Source organism: Danio rerio, chromosome 5 (genome assembly GCF_052040795.2).
Source record: "Danio rerio strain M-AB ecotype USA chromosome 5, GRCz13ab, whole genome shotgun sequence".
NCBI classification, from domain to species: Eukaryota; Metazoa; Chordata; class Actinopteri; order Cypriniformes; family Danionidae; genus Danio; species Danio rerio.
In genome coordinates, this window is record NC_141025.1 from 10223985 (window position 1) to 10242587 (window position 18603).

The 18603-nt window shown below is 39.0% G+C and overlaps 1 protein-coding gene and 1 long non-coding RNA gene across 2 annotated transcripts; one reads left to right on the plus strand and one right to left on the minus strand.

Annotated features, from left to right (window-relative positions):
* The first annotated feature begins 6283 nt into the window (after window positions 1-6283).
* ugt2b6 (UDP glucuronosyltransferase 2 family, polypeptide B6) lies at window positions 6284-15802 on the plus strand. The gene is given in 6 exon segments (NM_001177335.3): window positions 6284-7044; window positions 8502-8650; window positions 11720-11851; window positions 11988-12075; window positions 14897-15119; window positions 15206-15802. Coding segments are annotated over 6 exon segments (1584 nt in total). The 5' UTR covers window positions 6284-6335; the 3' UTR covers window positions 15489-15802.
* On the minus strand, window positions 8501-11547 carry LOC147843854 (uncharacterized). Its single transcript, XR_015490995.1, has 2 exons — window positions 10078-11547; window positions 8501-8861 (listed from the first exon to the last, which is right to left on the minus strand). It is a non-coding gene; the product is annotated as an uncharacterized LOC147843854 (long non-coding RNA).
* Window positions 15803-18603: the final 2801 nt, after the last annotated feature.

Genomic DNA, 18603 nt, shown 5'->3' on the forward strand with positions numbered 1-18603 from the left:
AGGAAAAAAAAAACTTTTGAAAATACTCCAAAAAAAGTGCCAAAAGTGTCAATGACATACAAATTAGCCATCTATCTGTAAGCTTTGAAACACTAACTTCAATTTTAATAACAAAAAAATATTAAACCATGTAAAAAAATAAAGTTTCAATTTAGTATTGTTGAAAACTCATCACATTCAACATTTAATCACTCACTCACTTAGATAGAGATGGGTTTAAAGGAAAATTATCATATAATTATAATCTGGTAAAAGCTGGTATCTCTGGGCATTTACAATGTCCCCTGCAACAGAAAAAACCCCTCTCATTTGGTACTGAGGTTTCTGGAACAAGAGAGATATGACTTGGCCCAGGTTGACAGCAGTGGGGTAACATTGTGCATTGTCTTTCCCCCACTTGAGAAGACAAATCATGAGTGAGATAGAGGTCTCTTTGCGGTACAAGTCAATGTCTGAATCAATCTGAACAGTGTGCTGTGTTTCTGCAGTCCCCATGACTTTTATTAGTCGTATTCCCCAACTTGCAGGCACGTGCACACATAGGGCTCAACCTGTGCAGTGCACATGCCCTTTTTAGTCTTGGATAGAAAATGCCCTTCCAAAACGATCAAAAGTGCCCCCGCGACGCGACACACCCTCCGTCCAATCCAGCCCTTCAGTAGGCGCGCGACAACACCTCTCTTGAATATGCGCGCTCAACCCCCCCTCGGCGCTTTACAATACGCGCGCCACAACACAGCTGATCAGAACGCGCGCGACAGCACCGCTGATCAGAACGCGCGCGACAGCACCGCTATTCAGCACGCGCGCGGCGACAACACCCGCTTTAGGTTCGATCATTTCCATCTTTTTTTCATCTCCGCTACTAGCAGCACACTCCATTTCCGCATTACTGGATCTGTAGCGACAACAGACCGCAAAGGATTATGGCCACGCCGGGGCTGATGGGAAATGAAGTTTCAGCTACGTCCCGTTCGCTTCATTCGCCTGAGCAAATTTTCTCAGGAGACCTATAGTTTTACCGAGTCATGCGACTTCGGTAATATCGAAAAAATTTAATATTGCGGTATGACGGTATTTACAATACCGTTACATCCCTAATATATATATATATATATATATATATATATATATATATATATATATATATATATATATATATATATAATTTATATATTTTAATTTATATTTATATAGAATAATTTATATTAGCAACTGCCTAGTAACACACACAACAACTCAGAATACCCTAACAACCACCTAGCAACACCTGAGCAACCACCTAGCAACACCTTAGCAACCACCTTGAAACCACTTGAAACACCCCAGCAACAACCTAGAACACTTTAGCAACCGCCTAGCAACGTGGTAATAACGACCTAGCAATGCCTAAGCAACTGCCTAGCATCCACTTAGAAGACCCTAATAACCACCTAACAACCACCCAGCAGTGCTTTAGCAACCACCCAGAACACTCTAGCAACCGCCTAGCAACATGGTAACAATGACTTAGCAATGCCTAAGCAATTGCCTAGCATCCACTTAGAAGACCCTAATAACCACCAAGCAATGCCTTAGCAACTGCCTAGCAACCACTCAGAACACTCTAGTCACCTAGTCACCTTAGCAACCACCTAGCAACGCCTTAGCAACCAATAAGAATACCATAGCAACCACCTAGCAATGCCGTAACAACAACCTAGCAATGCCTAAGCAACTGCCTAGCAATCACTCAGAAGACCCTAATAACTACCTAGCAACACCTTAGCAACCACTCAGAACCCCCTATCAAGAAACATGCCAATCCATACTAGAAAGCGGCTAATATATATGTAGGGATCTCTCTCTGCCAGCTGCTTTAAACTTCTTAAACTACTTCAGTCATTTAAGCTTTGAAATGACTTCAAACTTTCAGACTAGACTTTCTCAAGACACCATAGCGTTTGTCTATGAACTTTACTATTCTAGTTTTACTAACTACAGTTACTAACTATGTTCAGGTGCTCTGCAATATCATTGAATAATGCTTGTAAATGGGACATGCGAGACTTCCTTTGTGATTGATCTTGATGTAAAACTGGCGTACTGTATATTTTTCCCCAGTGCCTTTGTATCTTATCTTCTGCAATTACAAGTTGTGTGAACCCAGCTTCAAGTGCACTGGAGGCTGTAATCCCAGATGCATCTGTTTTTTCAAATTAGTTTATCGTTCATGATGTGATCAAATTAATAAAGGTTTGATTGTTAATCAGAGGTTCTAGTTTGAGTTTTATTCTTGATATTAGTTTGCCTTTTTCTTCAGCTGCCTGGGGTTACAATTAAATAGCAGCATTTGCCACTTTCTAGGGTTGAGATCTGGAGGAGGGGTTATTAGGAAGTGTGCTGTATTAAGGACTACAAATAAAATTCATGAAGTTTAATTTCTGTCTTGTTTCTTATAAACCACATATTCAACGTGTATGTGTCAGTGTTTAAAAACAATACATACAAGGCCAATGAGTCTCTTCTCCCAGCTTGTTACAAAAGCCTAGACCTTGCCTACAAAAAGAGATGACGTTAATTACATGCTAATATTCTCTGTTTAGCCTTTGTAAAAAGCACATTTCTGAATATCTGAGCCAACTTGGTAAAATGTCAGTGCATTTATTGATAAAGTTAACGTTATTGTACCTGCGTTATCATTCTGCAATATACCAGCTCATATGGCCACCTCGAAGGTTTCGATGAGGAGCAGTTCAACAATAAATCAAGCTAACACCATTTGGACTGTAAAATTATTTAAGTTAATAGATTTTTGGGGTTTTAGAAGCTTATATAGCCTCTGAAGTGGATAACGCAGAGAGTTGACTGTTATAACCATTTGTTTTTAAATAGCAAGTACTGTATAATCTGAAAAATCTCCTTCTACATTCGGTACAATAATTTAGGTTTAATGTACAAATTCACAAGGATTTTGACAAAGTCCTCAAAAATGACCGAAAACAAATGAAAATTTATAAACCTACCTGATTAGCACAGCTGGACGACCACGTCAAGAAGCTGGAGTGTGAGTGACAGGTCTTCTGTGCAGTTCCAGCTGCCCGTCATTAGTTTGAATTATTCACGTGATACAGTCGACGTCAACGACACATACTTATTAAATTATGTAAATTGCAATACTAAATATTTTAAAATAAAATAATAAATCATCAAATTTTATTACAGATTTAAAGTCCAGAAACAAAATAAAAACATAATATAAAAACAAACGTGTGTGTTTGTGTGTTACTATAATTTTAGCATTTAAAAAAAAAAAAACCTACAGAAAAGGATCTGGGAAGGTTGTCTAGGTTTTGAAAATAAAACATATAAATAACCTATATGGAACGTCCTGGGAATGTTCTATTTTAGTTATTAAACAATGTGTGAAAATAACATACAGGGAACATTCTGGGAAAATTCTCTATTGGATATAAAATAAAACATGAAAATAACCTACATAGAACGTTCTGAGAAGGTTTTCTCTATGTTACGAAAATAAAACCCACAAATAACCTACAGGGAGCGTCGCGGTGTCGCAGTATAGGTAGTGCTTTTGCCGCAAAGCAAGAGGGTCGCTGGTTCGAACTTCATTCCGCTGTGGTGACCCCAGATTAATAAAGGGACTAACCCGAAAAGAAAATGAATGAATGAATGAATGAATGAATGAATTAATTAATTAATTAATAACCTACAGGAAACATTCTGAGAAGGTTCTCCTGGTTATTAAATAAATCCTAAAATTAACCTACAGGAAACATTACCTACAGGTTCTCTCAAGGTTATGAAAATAAAATCTAAATAAACATTGAGGGGAACGTTCTGGAAACGTTTTCTGTAGAAAATAAAAATAACCATAGAATAACCTGCAGAGTATGATCTGGGAAGGTTATATTTTTGTTTACCAAAAATAATCTATAGAGAACGTTCACACAATGTTCTTATTTAGTTCCCAATACACACACACACACACACACACACACACACACACACATATATATATATTATACATATATACATATATATTATACATATATACATACATATATATATACAACCAAACAGGAACCAAATGGGAACTTTAGGGGATAATTATGTTTGCTGGGGTATTTTTATGTCAGTGATGCGCCTCTGCTGTAAATTGGTTGAGAAAACTTATTTATATTTTAATACACTTGGTTGCCAGTGCTGGAAATGCATTTCCTCAGGGTGTCAATTGCCACCCTGGTATATCTGTGCCTTAATATCAGATAGGCCTAGCTATTAAATGATTTACCTGTTTTAGTTAGCAGCATAATGAGAGTAATAGCGCCCCACCCCACTGCTGTAACTGTTGTTTTCAACTCCAAAAATGGAAAACAAACGTACCATAAAAGAGCCCATAATCTTTAATATTTGCTTTACACACGATCTAAAGCCATAAAAAAAAAGGTTTGCGTGAGAAAAAGGATTAAAAGTAAGTGATTACTCTCAGAAGCTGCACTCTCTCCTACTTGCCATGCTCAAATTACAGTTAAGCCTAGGTTGCCAGGTTTAACAAGAAATATAGACCAGTAATATCCAAACTCAAAATATGCCACCACCAATTCATAAAGTACACATTTCCCTGCTGAAAAAAAAACAGATTAAACTAGCCTAAGCTGGTTGTCTGGACAGTTGGTGGTTCTTAGCTGGTCAGGCTGGAAAATGACCAGCTAAAACCAGCTTGACCAGCCTGGTTTAGGCTGGACATAGTTGGTTTTGGTTGGGGTTTCAGCCTGGCTAGGCTTGTCAAGCTGGTTTTAGCTGGTCATCTCCCAGCCTGGAAATGACTGGAAACCAGCCTAGAAGTGGCCAAAATACCTATAAAACCAGCCTAGGCTGGTTTAAGCTGTTTTTTTCAGTAGGATTTACATCCCTATTATAAATATTATTAGAGCCATAAAGAGCACAAAGAGATTTTATATTTTTCTATATTATTGTATTATTTGTAATGAAGTGTATAGTTATTCTTATTTAATACAGCATTTGATTTGTATATTTTGTGATATTTTATTATGTTATTACTTTTATATTACTATGTATTACTTTTTTATATGTTAACTAATGCCACACGTCACATGTATGTGTAAGCAAAAGGGGGAAAAGGAAAGAAAGAAATAAGGGGCTTGATGGTAGACAGTATTTAACCGTTCTACGAAGCCTTATTGAAGCTGGGAAAAGTGTAAATAGTTCTTGCGTTTGTTTTTTTTCATTTTTATTGAATCCCGACAAACGAAAAGTTAAACTGTTACATCGCAAGTTTGTGGTTTTATGCGTCAAATCCTTTGTGCCGAGTCCCTATGAAAATAGTGGAGAACTGGAAAGAATATACAAATATAATGTGTTTTATAAAAATAACAATGTATCAGTAACTAATGATTCTGTTATCAATGAAAATGACTGATAACACATCTGACATGGTATTTATCCATAAGATTCATTCATTTTCCTTCGGCTTAGTCCTTTATTCATCAGGGAAGAATAACAACAGCGGAATGAACCATCTCCATTCAAGATATTAACTAAATTGTAAATTGACTCACTTTCTTCTGTAAATTGCATACTTTCCCGTTATTTAGCAATTATTTAAATTTTTCTTCTATTTAATTCAGTTAATCTTTTTTTTTTCTATAGGGCTTTTACAATTGTGCCAAAGCAGCTTAACACAGATGAAGAAAATAGAATAAAAGGCCGTAACAATATTTCAGATAAGGGAACACTCATCATCCTATAGCAGCTATTATTATTTTGTAAAATATAAGCTACTGTGGGAAGAGTAAAATATTTCAGCGCAATTATTATTGTAGTTGATGAAAAAACACGCCTCTGCTGCAAGGGTTAAATGTATCACAATCCGGCGGTAAAACAACGGACCTGGCAACCCTGGATAAACCCGCGAAAGCTGTTTTCATCGACGCGCAATTCCATATTTGGACAAAAAAAAGCTGATTTAATTGCCTCTACACGGTCGTAACGTGACATTTTAATATGCAGAATATAGTTTCCTTTAATAATAATAACATATAAGATAAACAAACGTATCCTACATTGAACGATCATAAGTGCTTCAAGTATTTTAATCACAAAATTAAATAACTTTAGCTGAACTTGACTTTCCTTTCTTCAGTGTCTATCTTTTACTTGAATGCTTTATTGACTTCACACTAGTTAATAATTAATATTCTGCTGTAGCCTACAACAGTATATAGGTGCTGTGAGGGTTAAAGGCGGAACACTGTTGATATCTCTCACACACGCGCGCGCACACACACACACACTCCATCTAGCTGGCAAACATGAGACCGTTGGCGTGTTTTCTTTCTCTTCTCTCTCTCCTCAGCGCTGGAGAATGTGGGAATGTTTTGGTTTGGTTTACTGAGGGCAGCCACTGGATTAATATGAAGATTGTGTTGGAAACGCTGATCGACAGGGGACACGATGTGACGGTGCTGGTTCCCGATGCTTCTCTCTTCATGAAAGCCAACGCATCGGATCGCTTCTCCTACCAGCCCTTTAACGTGTCCATGGATGAGCAGGAGATGAAAGTCTTCATCGAGGAGTTTCTGTATTTTTCACTGTATGAAATGGACCAGCTGAACTTTTTCCAGATGCAATCAAAAGTCTACGAGTTCACCTCCAAACTTCAGGACATGTCCATTTCATACTGTGACGGCGTCCTGAAGTCTCCAGGGTTGCTGGATAAATTGAGGAAACACAAGTTTGATGTTGTTTTTTCTGATCCGATTTATCAGTGTAGTGATATTGTGGCTGAGGAGCTGAATGTTCCCTTGGTTTACACTTTCCGGTTTTCCCTTGCTCATGCAGCAGAGCGCATGTGTGGTCAGATACCAGCTCCGCCATCATATGTTCCTGGAGCCATGAGTAAACTCACAGACAAGATGAGCTTTACTGAGCGGATCTACAATATGCTCTTCTACCTTTCCCAAGATGCTTTTGCTATTTTTGCCTGGAAAAAAATTGACAACTATTACACTGAATATTTTGGTGAAAATATTTATTTTCCTCATATTTATTCACCTGTTAAAAGTGGTTAGTTATTTAAAGGGAGTAAACCAATTGCCTTGAATACAACAAGTTGACTTTACAAAAATAACGTATGTAAACCCATTGTAACTTAGAACTGTTAAGGTGAATTTATTGTGAAAATTATGCTAGTTGTCCTCACTTTTTTAAAAGTCATCTAATCCCTTTTTACAGTGTCAGGCTATTTTATTACAATATTACATATTTGGTGCTTCATTAAGTCTATAAAATCTACAATTATAGCCTGTGTTGAATTTACAAGACACACTGGAGTCTGGAAGAGCAGATTTATTTTACTGTATGTCACTTTTGCTACATACAGAAAAGCTGTGGGCCATCGGGCAGTTCTTATTGTTGAGCCCTGTAGTATCAGTATTGTTCGCTTTTAACATATCTATAAGCTAGTGCACACTAAAACAGTGACTAAATTTGCGTTTATAGGATAAAACTATTATAAACGTGGAAAGCTTCCCTAGTAGCAAAGAATTCTGGCCCAGATTTGTCAAAAAGCTGGCACAGCAGGCATTCATCCGGCACTGGCATACAGCATGTGGGCCAAACATGGCCCGGGTTTGGCAGAGGTGGCATCGTTTTTAAGGCGGCACACAAGATTTGGGCCAGATGAAAAACGTAGTATTTGGCCCAGATTTAAAAATTTGATAAGTGGGCCATGTGAGTTTGGCCAGTCTTGACCCACATTTAAAATACACTAAAATCATTTCTGAGTAAAGAAAAAAAATTCTACCAATCAGGTCACTTTGAGAAAAAGCGTGCCCAGAGTGTGCCTAAAGCGCATCACTCCATGGATTTATCAATTTCATTGCAATCGTGACACACCAACCTATCTGGCCCAGTTCAGGCCCAGTTATGAGTTATTAACTTGGCTGAGACTTGGCCCAGATATGGTCCGTGTTTGGCCCTTGTCTGGAAGCCAGATTTGGTCCAGTCATGTACCGTAATTCACTGCGGCATGTGGGCCAAGCAAAACCTGATTGTGTGGGCCAGAGCTGGGCCAGAGGATTTTTGCTATGTGAGTTGTAGTTTGTCACTTCTGCCTAAATCTGGTGTCGATCTCTGTTCCTGGAGGGCCGCAGCCCTGCAGAGTTTAGATCCAGCCCTGCTTCAACACACCTATCTGTACTGTAGGTATCAAACGCGCCTAACGCACTCAATTAGTTTAGTCAGGTGTGTTTAATTAGGGTTGGAACTAAACTGTGCAGAGCTGCAGCCCTCCAGGAACCGGCTTTGACACCTGTGGCCTAAATGGATGAACAGATTACCAAAGCAAACTCATTTTTTAAGTTTATTAACATGCACAGATAAATTGTTTACCAAAAGATTAACAATGTGCACTAGCAAACTTAACATTTTACACATATTTTAAATGAAGTAAATGCATATGTTCATCCTCCTCCCAGGACGGCCCACTTCCTATTGTGAGATGATGGGTAGAGCCGATATCTGGTTAATCAGAACCTACTGGGATTTTGAGTTTCCGCGGCCATTCGTGCCCAACTTCAAATATATCGGAGGGCTTCACTGCACTCCTGCCAAGCCATTACCCAAGGTGAGTCTGTGTTCTTACATTATATTCTGTTAAAGGCTTAGTTCACCTAAATATTTTAATTATCCCATGATTCATCCCCAAGAAGAGTTGCCAGGTCCAAAAAGATTCCCAGTCCAATGATCTCAACAAACGCCTGATTTTTGCTCCCTGACCAGTCAGAGTCAACTGCTGGATTCCCACAAAGTGAAAGGTTTAGCACACAGTATCTTCTCTAATATTTTGTGATACTATACAATATACACTCACCGGCCACTTTATTAGGTACACCTGTCTAACTGCTCGTTAATGCACATTTCTAATCAGCCAATCACATGGCAGCAACTCAATGCATTTAGGCATGTAAACATGGTCAAGATGATCTGCTGCAGTTCACACCGAGCATCAGAATGGGGAAGAAACGGGATTTAAGTGACTTTGAATGTGGCATAGTTGTTGGTGCCAGATAGGCTGGTCATTTCAGAAACTGCTGATCTACTGGGATTTTCACTCACAACCATCTCTAGGGTTTACAGAGAATGGTCTGAAAAAGAGAAATTAACCAGTGAGCGGCAGTTCTGTGGGCGCAAATGCCTTGTTGATGCCAGAGGTTTGAGGAGAATGGCCAGACTGGTTCCAGCTGATAGAAAGGCAACAGTAACTCAAATAAGCACTCGCTACAATCGATGTCTGCAGAAGAGCTTCTCTGAACACACAACACGTCCAAACTTGAGGCAGATGGGCTATAGTAGCAGAAGACAACACCGGGTGTCACTTCTGTCAGGTAAGAACAGGAACAGGCTACAATTCACACAGGTTCACCAAAACTGGACAATAGAAGATTGGAAAAATGTTGCCTGATCTGATGAGTCTTGACTTCTACTGTGACATTCAGATGGTCGGGTCAGAATTTGGCATCAACAACATGAAAGCATGGATCCATCCTGCCTTGTATCAACAGTTCAGGCTGCTGGTGGTGGTGTAATGGTGTGGGGGATATTTTCTTGGCACACTTTGGGCACATTAGTACCAATTGAGCATTGTCAACGCCACAGCCTACCTGAGTATTGTTGCTGACCATGTCCATCCCTTTATGACCACAGTGTACCCATCTTCTTATGGCTACTTCCAGCAGGATAACGCGCCATGTCATAAAGCGTGACTCATCTTAGACTGATTTCTTGAACATGACAATGACTTCACTGCACTCAAATGGCCTCCAGAGTCGCCAGATCTCAATCCAGTAGAGCACCTTTGGGATGTGGTGGAACGGGAGATTCGCATCATGGATGTGCAGCCCACAAATCTGCAGCAACTGCATGATGCAATCATGTCAATATGGAGCAAAATCTCTGAGGACTATTTCCAGTACCTTGTTGAATCTATGCCACGAAGGGTTAAGGCAGTTCTGAAGGCAAAAGCGGGTCCAACCTGATACTAGTAAGGTGTACCTAATAAAGTGGCCGGTGAGTGTATGCCTCCTGTAGTGAATCCATACATTTGAAGAAAAAAAATATCCATATTTAAAAATTTGTGAATCGCTTTGAGTAACTATCAGTGACTGTCATCTGTCACCTTCCTCTCCTTCTTTTGCATTAGCGCCATCAGCTGGACAGGAGTGTGCTTTTCTAAAATTTTCATTTTTTGGTGAACTAACCCTCTAAATTAAAAAAGAAATTCACATGCCCAAGAAAAGTTATATTTTTTCACTGTAGCATTAATAATTGTAATAATATACATATTAATTGTTTCCTAATTATTTTAATTGAGCATGTTTTGTATAAGTGGTCTGCAGATCTAAATGCTTGAACTTTCTACAATGAAATATATAGTTCCTTTAAAGTCTCCATGAAATCAAAACTGATTGATTTTGTTAGCTCACATTGCCAGTTTTGTGGTGAACAATTCATCTGTGCATGTTGTTAAGAAAAAAAAAATAGTTTGCCCTTGTAATGTTTAATTAAAATCTGAAAATGCACTTCCTGTTTGTTTTCAATTAAATTCTTAGATTAGGTCTGTCTGAGGTATTGGGCGTGGCTAACATACTTAACCACGCCCCTCTAACTGTCAGTTTTGACAGCAAACAGAAATGGTGAGGAGGAGGAGGAGTCTGTTAGGTTGTAATAACTCTCCCTAAACCCTCTTCCCCATCTTTCTGAATAATAAATGTCTACTTTACTACATCCAATCAGCTCACAGTAGAAAAAAACAAACCACGCCCACTGTTTTGTTATTTAATATTCTGTTTCTCTATACGCTTATTTCAGACAGATCGCTCGTCTGTCTGTGCTGTGCTCGGTACACAGTGGAGGGTGAACTGCTGACCTTCTCGGCCAATCACAAGCATTTCTGTTGAGCACTGGTGAACACAATGGCAAATCAGCGCTGTTTTAAGAAAGCCATCAACAGTGCCTTAAATGTTTGCGGGAAATGGATGGTTTTTCTTTTAATTCAGTATCGTGACAAGTGTAATATGGTGATAGTATCAGTTCATTAACTTGAGTTTGATAAATGGCATCTAAAACGTGTGTTTGGGAAAGAAAACGTTAGCTAACTAGTGTAATTTCCTTTAACTTAGCTGAAAATGAGCTCTGATATCCCTTATTATATTTACCATTCATTCAGAACGGACCTTCAGGTCACTGGGAAGGCTGTAAAATGATAAATTTGTGCCACTTTCTCTTCGCTGATAAGATATACAGCCAGCTACACAACGTTCCTATGTAACTCCCAACCATACTTCGAGGTTTCTTCCCACCGCAGCCTCGATTTTTGCTTTTAAAAATGGCAGCTGCGTGAAATCGGTCGGATGAAGAATTATTATTTATTTTTTTTGATAAGTATTTTTATTGACAGTATACATAACATTGTGTAGAATGTGAAATTACAAGTAATATTTGGATTTTTTTTAGGATGAAGAAAAAGAAAAAAAAAGACTAATCGGATTGGGCCAGTTCATTCCGATCAGCATAATTTCTTGTGATTTTTGTTTGAAAAGGGTCTCTGGTCTGATTCAAGAGGGCTGCAGAATATTGCATAAACGTATGTACAGGCCCTTTTCACAAAAGTTCACTGTGTTATTTTTATGTGCAGGACATGGAGGAGTTTGTGCAGAGCTCAGGGGAAGATGGGATTGTGGTCTTCACACTGGGCTCCTTGGTAGGCAAAGTACCCAAAGAGATCAGCAACAGAATCGCCTCCGCACTGGCACAGATACCACAGAAGGTAACATGACCATGAACTAATATGCATTTCCTCTTGATGTGGTTAGCAAGTCACCTAAGTTGAAATGAGGTTCATAAAGGTACAATCTCATGAAACACTGATCAGTTGAGAGTGTGTTTGTGTAACTGTGTTACAGGTCTTGTGGCGATACGGTGGAGAGAAACCAGATACTCTTGGTGAAAACACTAGAATCTATAAGTGGATCCCTCAGAATGATTTACTGGGTTTGTATTATCATTTGTGACTGTATAATATTATTATTATATGCTTTTATTTATTAAAGTCTGTCTGCAAATTAAAATTTTGCTAGAACGCATTGCTAATATTTTGGTAAACATTTAATTTGTGTAAGTTAATCCACTGAATTTTTTTAAATCAAACTCTGACCATATACAGTACTTCAGCGTTTGGAGTGGCGGTCCTTCTTTAATGATGACAGTTTGATGCTTCAGTCACAATATTGTTAACCACGCCCCTCTTACCATTAGTTTGCCACTAGGAAATGATACCCTAAAAGAAAGCCCCGCCCCCTACTCAATATTCTGTTTCAGTTACATTTACATTTAGTCATTTAGCAGACGCTTTTATCCAAAGCGACTTACAAATGAGGACAAGGAAGCAATTTACACAACTATAAGAGCAACAATGAATAAGTGCTACAGGCAAGTTTCAGGTGTGTAAAGTCTAAGAAGCAAAACATTAGTAACTTTTTTTATTTTATTTATTAGTTTTTTTTGTAATACAGTTACTGGTGGAGCCAGAGAGGGAATTGCAGATTAGGAAGTGAAGTGGAGACTAAATAGTTGAGTTTTTAGTCGTTTTTTGAAGACAGCGAGTGACTCTGCTGTTCTGATGCAGTTAGGGAGTTCATTTCACCAACTGTGCAGATTGAGCACGAGAGTTCGCGAAAGTGATTTCTTCCCTCTTTGGGATGGAACCACGAGGCGACGTTCATTCAAAGAAGGCAAGTTTCTGGAGGGCACATAAATCTGCAGAAGTGAGAGCAGATAAGAAGGGGCGCAGCCAGAAGTCGCTTTGTAAGCAAACATCAGTACTTTGAATTTGATGTGAGCAGCAACTGGCAGCCAGTGCAGACGGATGAGCAGCGGAGTGACATGTGCTCTTTTAGGTTCATTAAAGACCACTCGTGCTGCTGCATTCTGAAGCATCTGAAGAGGTTTGATAGAGTTTGCTGGGAGCCCGGCTAGTAGAGAGTTGCAATAGTCGGAAGTAGATTAGCATATTGAAATAAAAGTATCAGCAACCTCCGGTTCACGTAGACTTTAAAGATTAAGGCCATGTCCAGCCATACATGGTGGTGCCGCATGATATTGGAAAAGTCTGATATTGCGATTATTTTATTTTGCTGCGGTTTTCATTGCAATCATTCATTCATTCATTCATTTTCTTTTCCGCTAAGTCCCTTTATTAATCCGGGATCACCCAGCGGAATGAACCGGCAACTTATTCAGCACATAATGAGAGAGAGTTTTAGAGAGCGGATGCCCTTTCAGCTGCAACCCATCTCTGGGAAACATCCACACACACTCATACACTATGGACAATTTAGCCTACCCAATTCACGAAGGAAACCCACTCAAAGGAGGGGAGAACATGCAACCTCCACACAGAAACGCCAACTGACCCAGCCGAGGCTCAAACCAGCGACCTTCTTGCTGTGAGGCCACAGCACTACCTACTGCGCCACCATGTTGCCTTATATTGCGATATGAATAACATTTCGGCAGATGACTTGAATAGCTCTATTTGGGATAAAATCATTAACATTGACTGGAATAATCTTGTAGAAGAGTGAATCAAAGAAACTGCAAGAATAAATAAATAAGAAGAGCAAAAATAAAACCGAAATATGTAGTCCGATATTCAGTACAAAACGATAGTATCATATTTTGTCATTTTTGTATAGATCATATCATCGACATCACACGAAAGCCATCCACAATATATCATGATATTTGTAAATGGAGGAGGAATATGCATCAAAAAGTTCATTCATTCAGTCTCTTTTCGGCTTAGTACCTTTATTAATCAGGGGTCGCCACAGGGGAATGAACTGCCAACTTATCCAGCATATGTTTTATGTAGCGGATGCCTTTCCAGCTGCAGTCCAGCACTGGGAAACACCCATACACACTCATTCACACACATACACTACAGACAATTCAGCGTACCTAATTCACCTATAGCGCATGTCTTTGGACTTTGGGGGAAAGCGGAGCACCTGGAGAAAACTTACGCGAATGCGGGGAGAACATGCAAACTCCACACAGAAATACCAACTGACCCAACCAAGGCTCTAACCAGCGACCTTTTTGCTGTGAGGCGACAGTGCTACCCACTGTCACTGTGCCACCCCCATTAAAAAGCTATAAGATGTATTTCTTTTATTAACAGCACATATATTTCTTAGGAGTGCAACATTGATATATGTTTGAAGGGCGAACTGAAGGGCACTTTTTATCCAGGAAAAAAAGGACATGTCTGGTCTGTACTATTCACCGGGCTGCAACCCCGATGGAGTTAGTGTTTACAAGTCCCGTGAAGAAGCTCTACATGGGAACTGTTGTTTTGTGTTTACCTTATTATTAAAGTTGTTGCACGTCTGCCAGTTCACTCCTCTGAATGAGCGAGTTTTAGCTACTTGTACATTAAGGCAGCGTTCAGAAAAAACAAAACACCCACGAAGAAACTCGACACAGGGGAACATCAAAGCCTACAGCCAACTAGGGTACCAGAAGTGTTATTGCAGACAACACAAACAGCAAACAGAAGTAGAAATGCACAACTATGAGCAAGACATGCGCCGTGGGTCATGCCGATCACTTGACGCAGTAGTATAAACCAGTCTTGAAACTGTGTAGAAAAAAAAAAAGTGTGGTTTTGAAAATATCCCTGTTCATGTGGACAGGACCTAACACACTAATCTTGTCTTTGCATGTGTTGTAATGGCATACAGTAAGTCTTGCAGTGAATTTATTGTTTTCTTTTGCATTAATCTTGTATTTAAATTGTCTCCTGATATAGGCCACCCCAAAACCAGAGCGTTCATCACTCACGGGGGCACTAATGGCATATATGAGGCCATATATCATGGTGTCCCGATGGTCGGGATCCCCTTGTTTGGTGACCAGCCTGATAATATGGTTCATATGACCACCAGAGGTGCTGCTGTTGTAGTAGACAGCATTAAGAGCATGCAGCCACAAGAACTGGTGGACAAACTCAATACAGTCATTAATGACCCTTCGTAAGTCACTCATATGATCTGATTTACTCTGTTATCAGTGCATAATACTGCAGATCTCTGGACTAAGATGCTCTGTTTCTCCGCAGGTATAAAGAGAATGCAATGCGTTTGTCCAGGATTCATCACGACAGACCAATGAAGCCTTTAGATGAGTCTGTGTTCTGGATTGAGTTCGTCATGCGCAATAAAGGTGCAAAACACCTGCGTGTGGAGGCCCACAACCTGACCTGGTATCAGTACCACTGTCTGGATGTGTTCGCTTTTCTTACCACTGTCCTGACTCTAGTCCTCTACATCTGCTTTAAAATGGCCAAATTCTTCATCATGCGCTGCTGCTTTAGATCAAAGAGGAAAAGCAAGAAAGAGTGATAAAAGACAGAGAGAGTTCTTACTTTTTTTTGCACTGAAATTTGCACTTTCCAATCAACTCATATTCGCATGAGGATGTTCCTCAGCAACACATCCCTTGGATGGACTTTTATTTTACAATAATTACAATACAGTCTTTTTAAATGGCTATAAATCTTAGTTGTTCATTGTTGCTGTCGCCTTGAGTTTGATTAAATTGTAAAGCACAACCTTTACTGTTTTAAAATGATTAATAATATGAGAAGTGCTACTATAGCAATATCTATTTTCTTTAAATAATTAATTTTTCCTCGTAAATAAAACAATTACTAGACTTTTAATGCAGATATATTGCTGTATTTTTTGTACTGTCATTCATTCATTTTCTTTTCGGCTTACTCCCTTTATTAATCTGGGGTTGCCACAGCAGAATGAACCGCCAACTTATCCAGCATATGTTTTACGCAGCGAATGCCCTTCTAGCTGCAACCCTTCACTGGGAAACACCCACATACTCATTTACACTCATACAGTATGGACAGTTTAGCTTACCCAATTCACCTATAGCGCATGTCTTTGGACTGTGGGGGAAACCGGAGCACCTGGAAGAAACCCACACAAACACTGGGAGAACGTGCAAACTCCACACAGAAACGCCAACTGTCCCAGCCGAGGCTTAAACCAGCGACCTTCTTGATGTGAGGCGATTGTGCTACCCTCTGCGCCAGCGTGCTGCCCTTTTTGCACTGTTTTTTTCTTCAAATGTGTGATCATTCTAATGTTTAGACTTCACTGGGTAAACCTCTGCTAAACAACCAATGATGTAATGAAACTATTCATACAAGTGTGAAATATTCTTCAACAATTAAACCAGATATAATAAAACAGATTTAATAAGAGTTATACCGTTTTAAACATCAATTCAATTCATCTTTTTTTTTTTATAGCAGATTGTGCCAAAGCAGTTTAACATAGAAGTTCTATTAAATGGAAACTGTGTCAGTTCAGTTTTCAGTGTTTAGTTCAGGTCAGTGTGGTTGAAAGTCCAAAAGCGCTGTCCAAAAGTCCAAACACTGAAGAGCAAATCCATCGATGCGCAGCTCCACATGTCTCAAACCAAGCAGGCCAGTGGCGATGAACAAACTTCATTAAGAAGTAAAGTTATTTAGGATTAATTCATCTCCAATAGAGGTATGTACAGTGAGCAAATTATACATTGAAGGTCAGGGGGGGTCAACTTTTCAGTTTGTGTAATACATGCTTCTTTCATTATGTGTTTCTTTTTAATTACATGTAGTTTATTAATAAGTATATAAGTTTTCAGCATTTTGATGGATATTTAATGTATTCTCTGATATTTTCAGTATTCTCTGATTAGCTATTTCAGATGTTACTGTAGGTTAAACTACAAACGGTCAAATTAGATTTTTATTTTCAAGCTAATTCTAGATATGAACACCTTTTATGAGAAAACAAAGTCTTGTAAAGACGATGTCTATTGGTGCTCTAGATCTGCCACTTTTAGACTTTTTTTCTAGAATTGATTTCTGGATTGGCGCAATTATGCATTAACAATTGTTTGAACCGGTATAGGGGTAGTCAAATGTATGTTTATATTATCTATTATTTTCAATATAAACATTGTTATTTAAAATACTGATCAGAGTATTTTCAGAGTACTCCCCCTACTCTCCCTATGGGAGGTCATGTGTGGCTGTGAGAGATAATTCACACTCTGGTTATGCTTTCATCAATTTAATCGTCATCTGTAACACGGTCTTAAATAATTGCAGAGGACCTTTACTTTAGATTTCGGAAACGGAAACCAGGATTTGTAGTTTACTTCACACATCGCGATCAACAAGCAGACCATTAAAATGGCACGCAAAGCTTCTCTGTGATCCTGTCAGTTTTCCTTATATGATCGGTTCAAACCCGAGATGATTAGAGCAGGTTTGGTGATCGAGATTTGCTGCTTGTTTAATGGTTTGCTTTTGTCTGTAGTTCACACTGTTATGTTAATGTAAATATAACGTTAGATATAACGCATCTGCTTTATGGACAGTTCATCCGAGATAAAATTCGTATTACTTTTTAGGCTAACGTTACATTTAGAATAGACATTTTAGTTAGTACTATACGTTTCTCGAATCTATTTAAATTATCTCGACAGTGTTAAATAATTTCAAGCATTCAGAGCTTCGGTGTAGTTTTCAGTTTCAAAATAAGAGCACGTGGTCAATGATGACGTAACAGAGCTGCGCCGTCTGACGCAACTGATGATATGCTAGGCTGAGTGAACCTGAGACCACAGCAATCTATGTAACCTAATGTTAAAAATTCAACAATAGTCCAAAAAAAAAAAAAAAATTAAAAAGGATGGATCTATGCTTTCATGTTGTTGACGCCAAATTCTGACCCTACCGTCTGAATGTCACAGCACAAATGGAGACTCATCAGACCAGGCAATGCTTTTACAATCTTCTATTGTCCAGTTTTGGTGAGCCTGTGTGAATTGTTTCCTGTTCTTAGCTGACAGGAGTGGCACCTGGTGTGGTCTTCTGCTTCTGTAGCCCATCTGCCTCAAGGTTGGACGTGTTGCGTGTTCAGAGATGCTCTTCTGCAGACCTCGGTTGTAACGAGTGTTCATATGAGTTACAGTCTGGCCATTCTCCTCTGACCTCTGGCATCAACAAAGCATTTGCGTCCACAGAACTGCCGCTCACTGGATATTTTCTCTTTTTCAGACCATTCTCTGTAAACCCTTAAGATGGTTGTGCATGAAAATCCCAGTAGATCAGCAGTTTCTGAAATACTCAGCTCAGCCCGTCTTTCACCACCAACCATGCCACGTTCAAAGTTACTTAACTCACTTTTCTCCCTCATTCTGATGCTGGTTTGAACTGCAGCAGATCATCTTGACCATGTCTACATGCCTAAATGCTTTGCGTTGCTGCCATGTGATTGGCTGATGAGGAATATATGTTAATGAGCAGTTGGACAGGTGTCTCCTAAATAATAAACAACACTAGATATTTCATGTGCAGATTAAAATTCTTCTACAAGAATTTGACTTTAAATGCATTTTTAATCATTAAAGTTAACTACAAAATAAAAGCAGGCCATCCCAAACGCA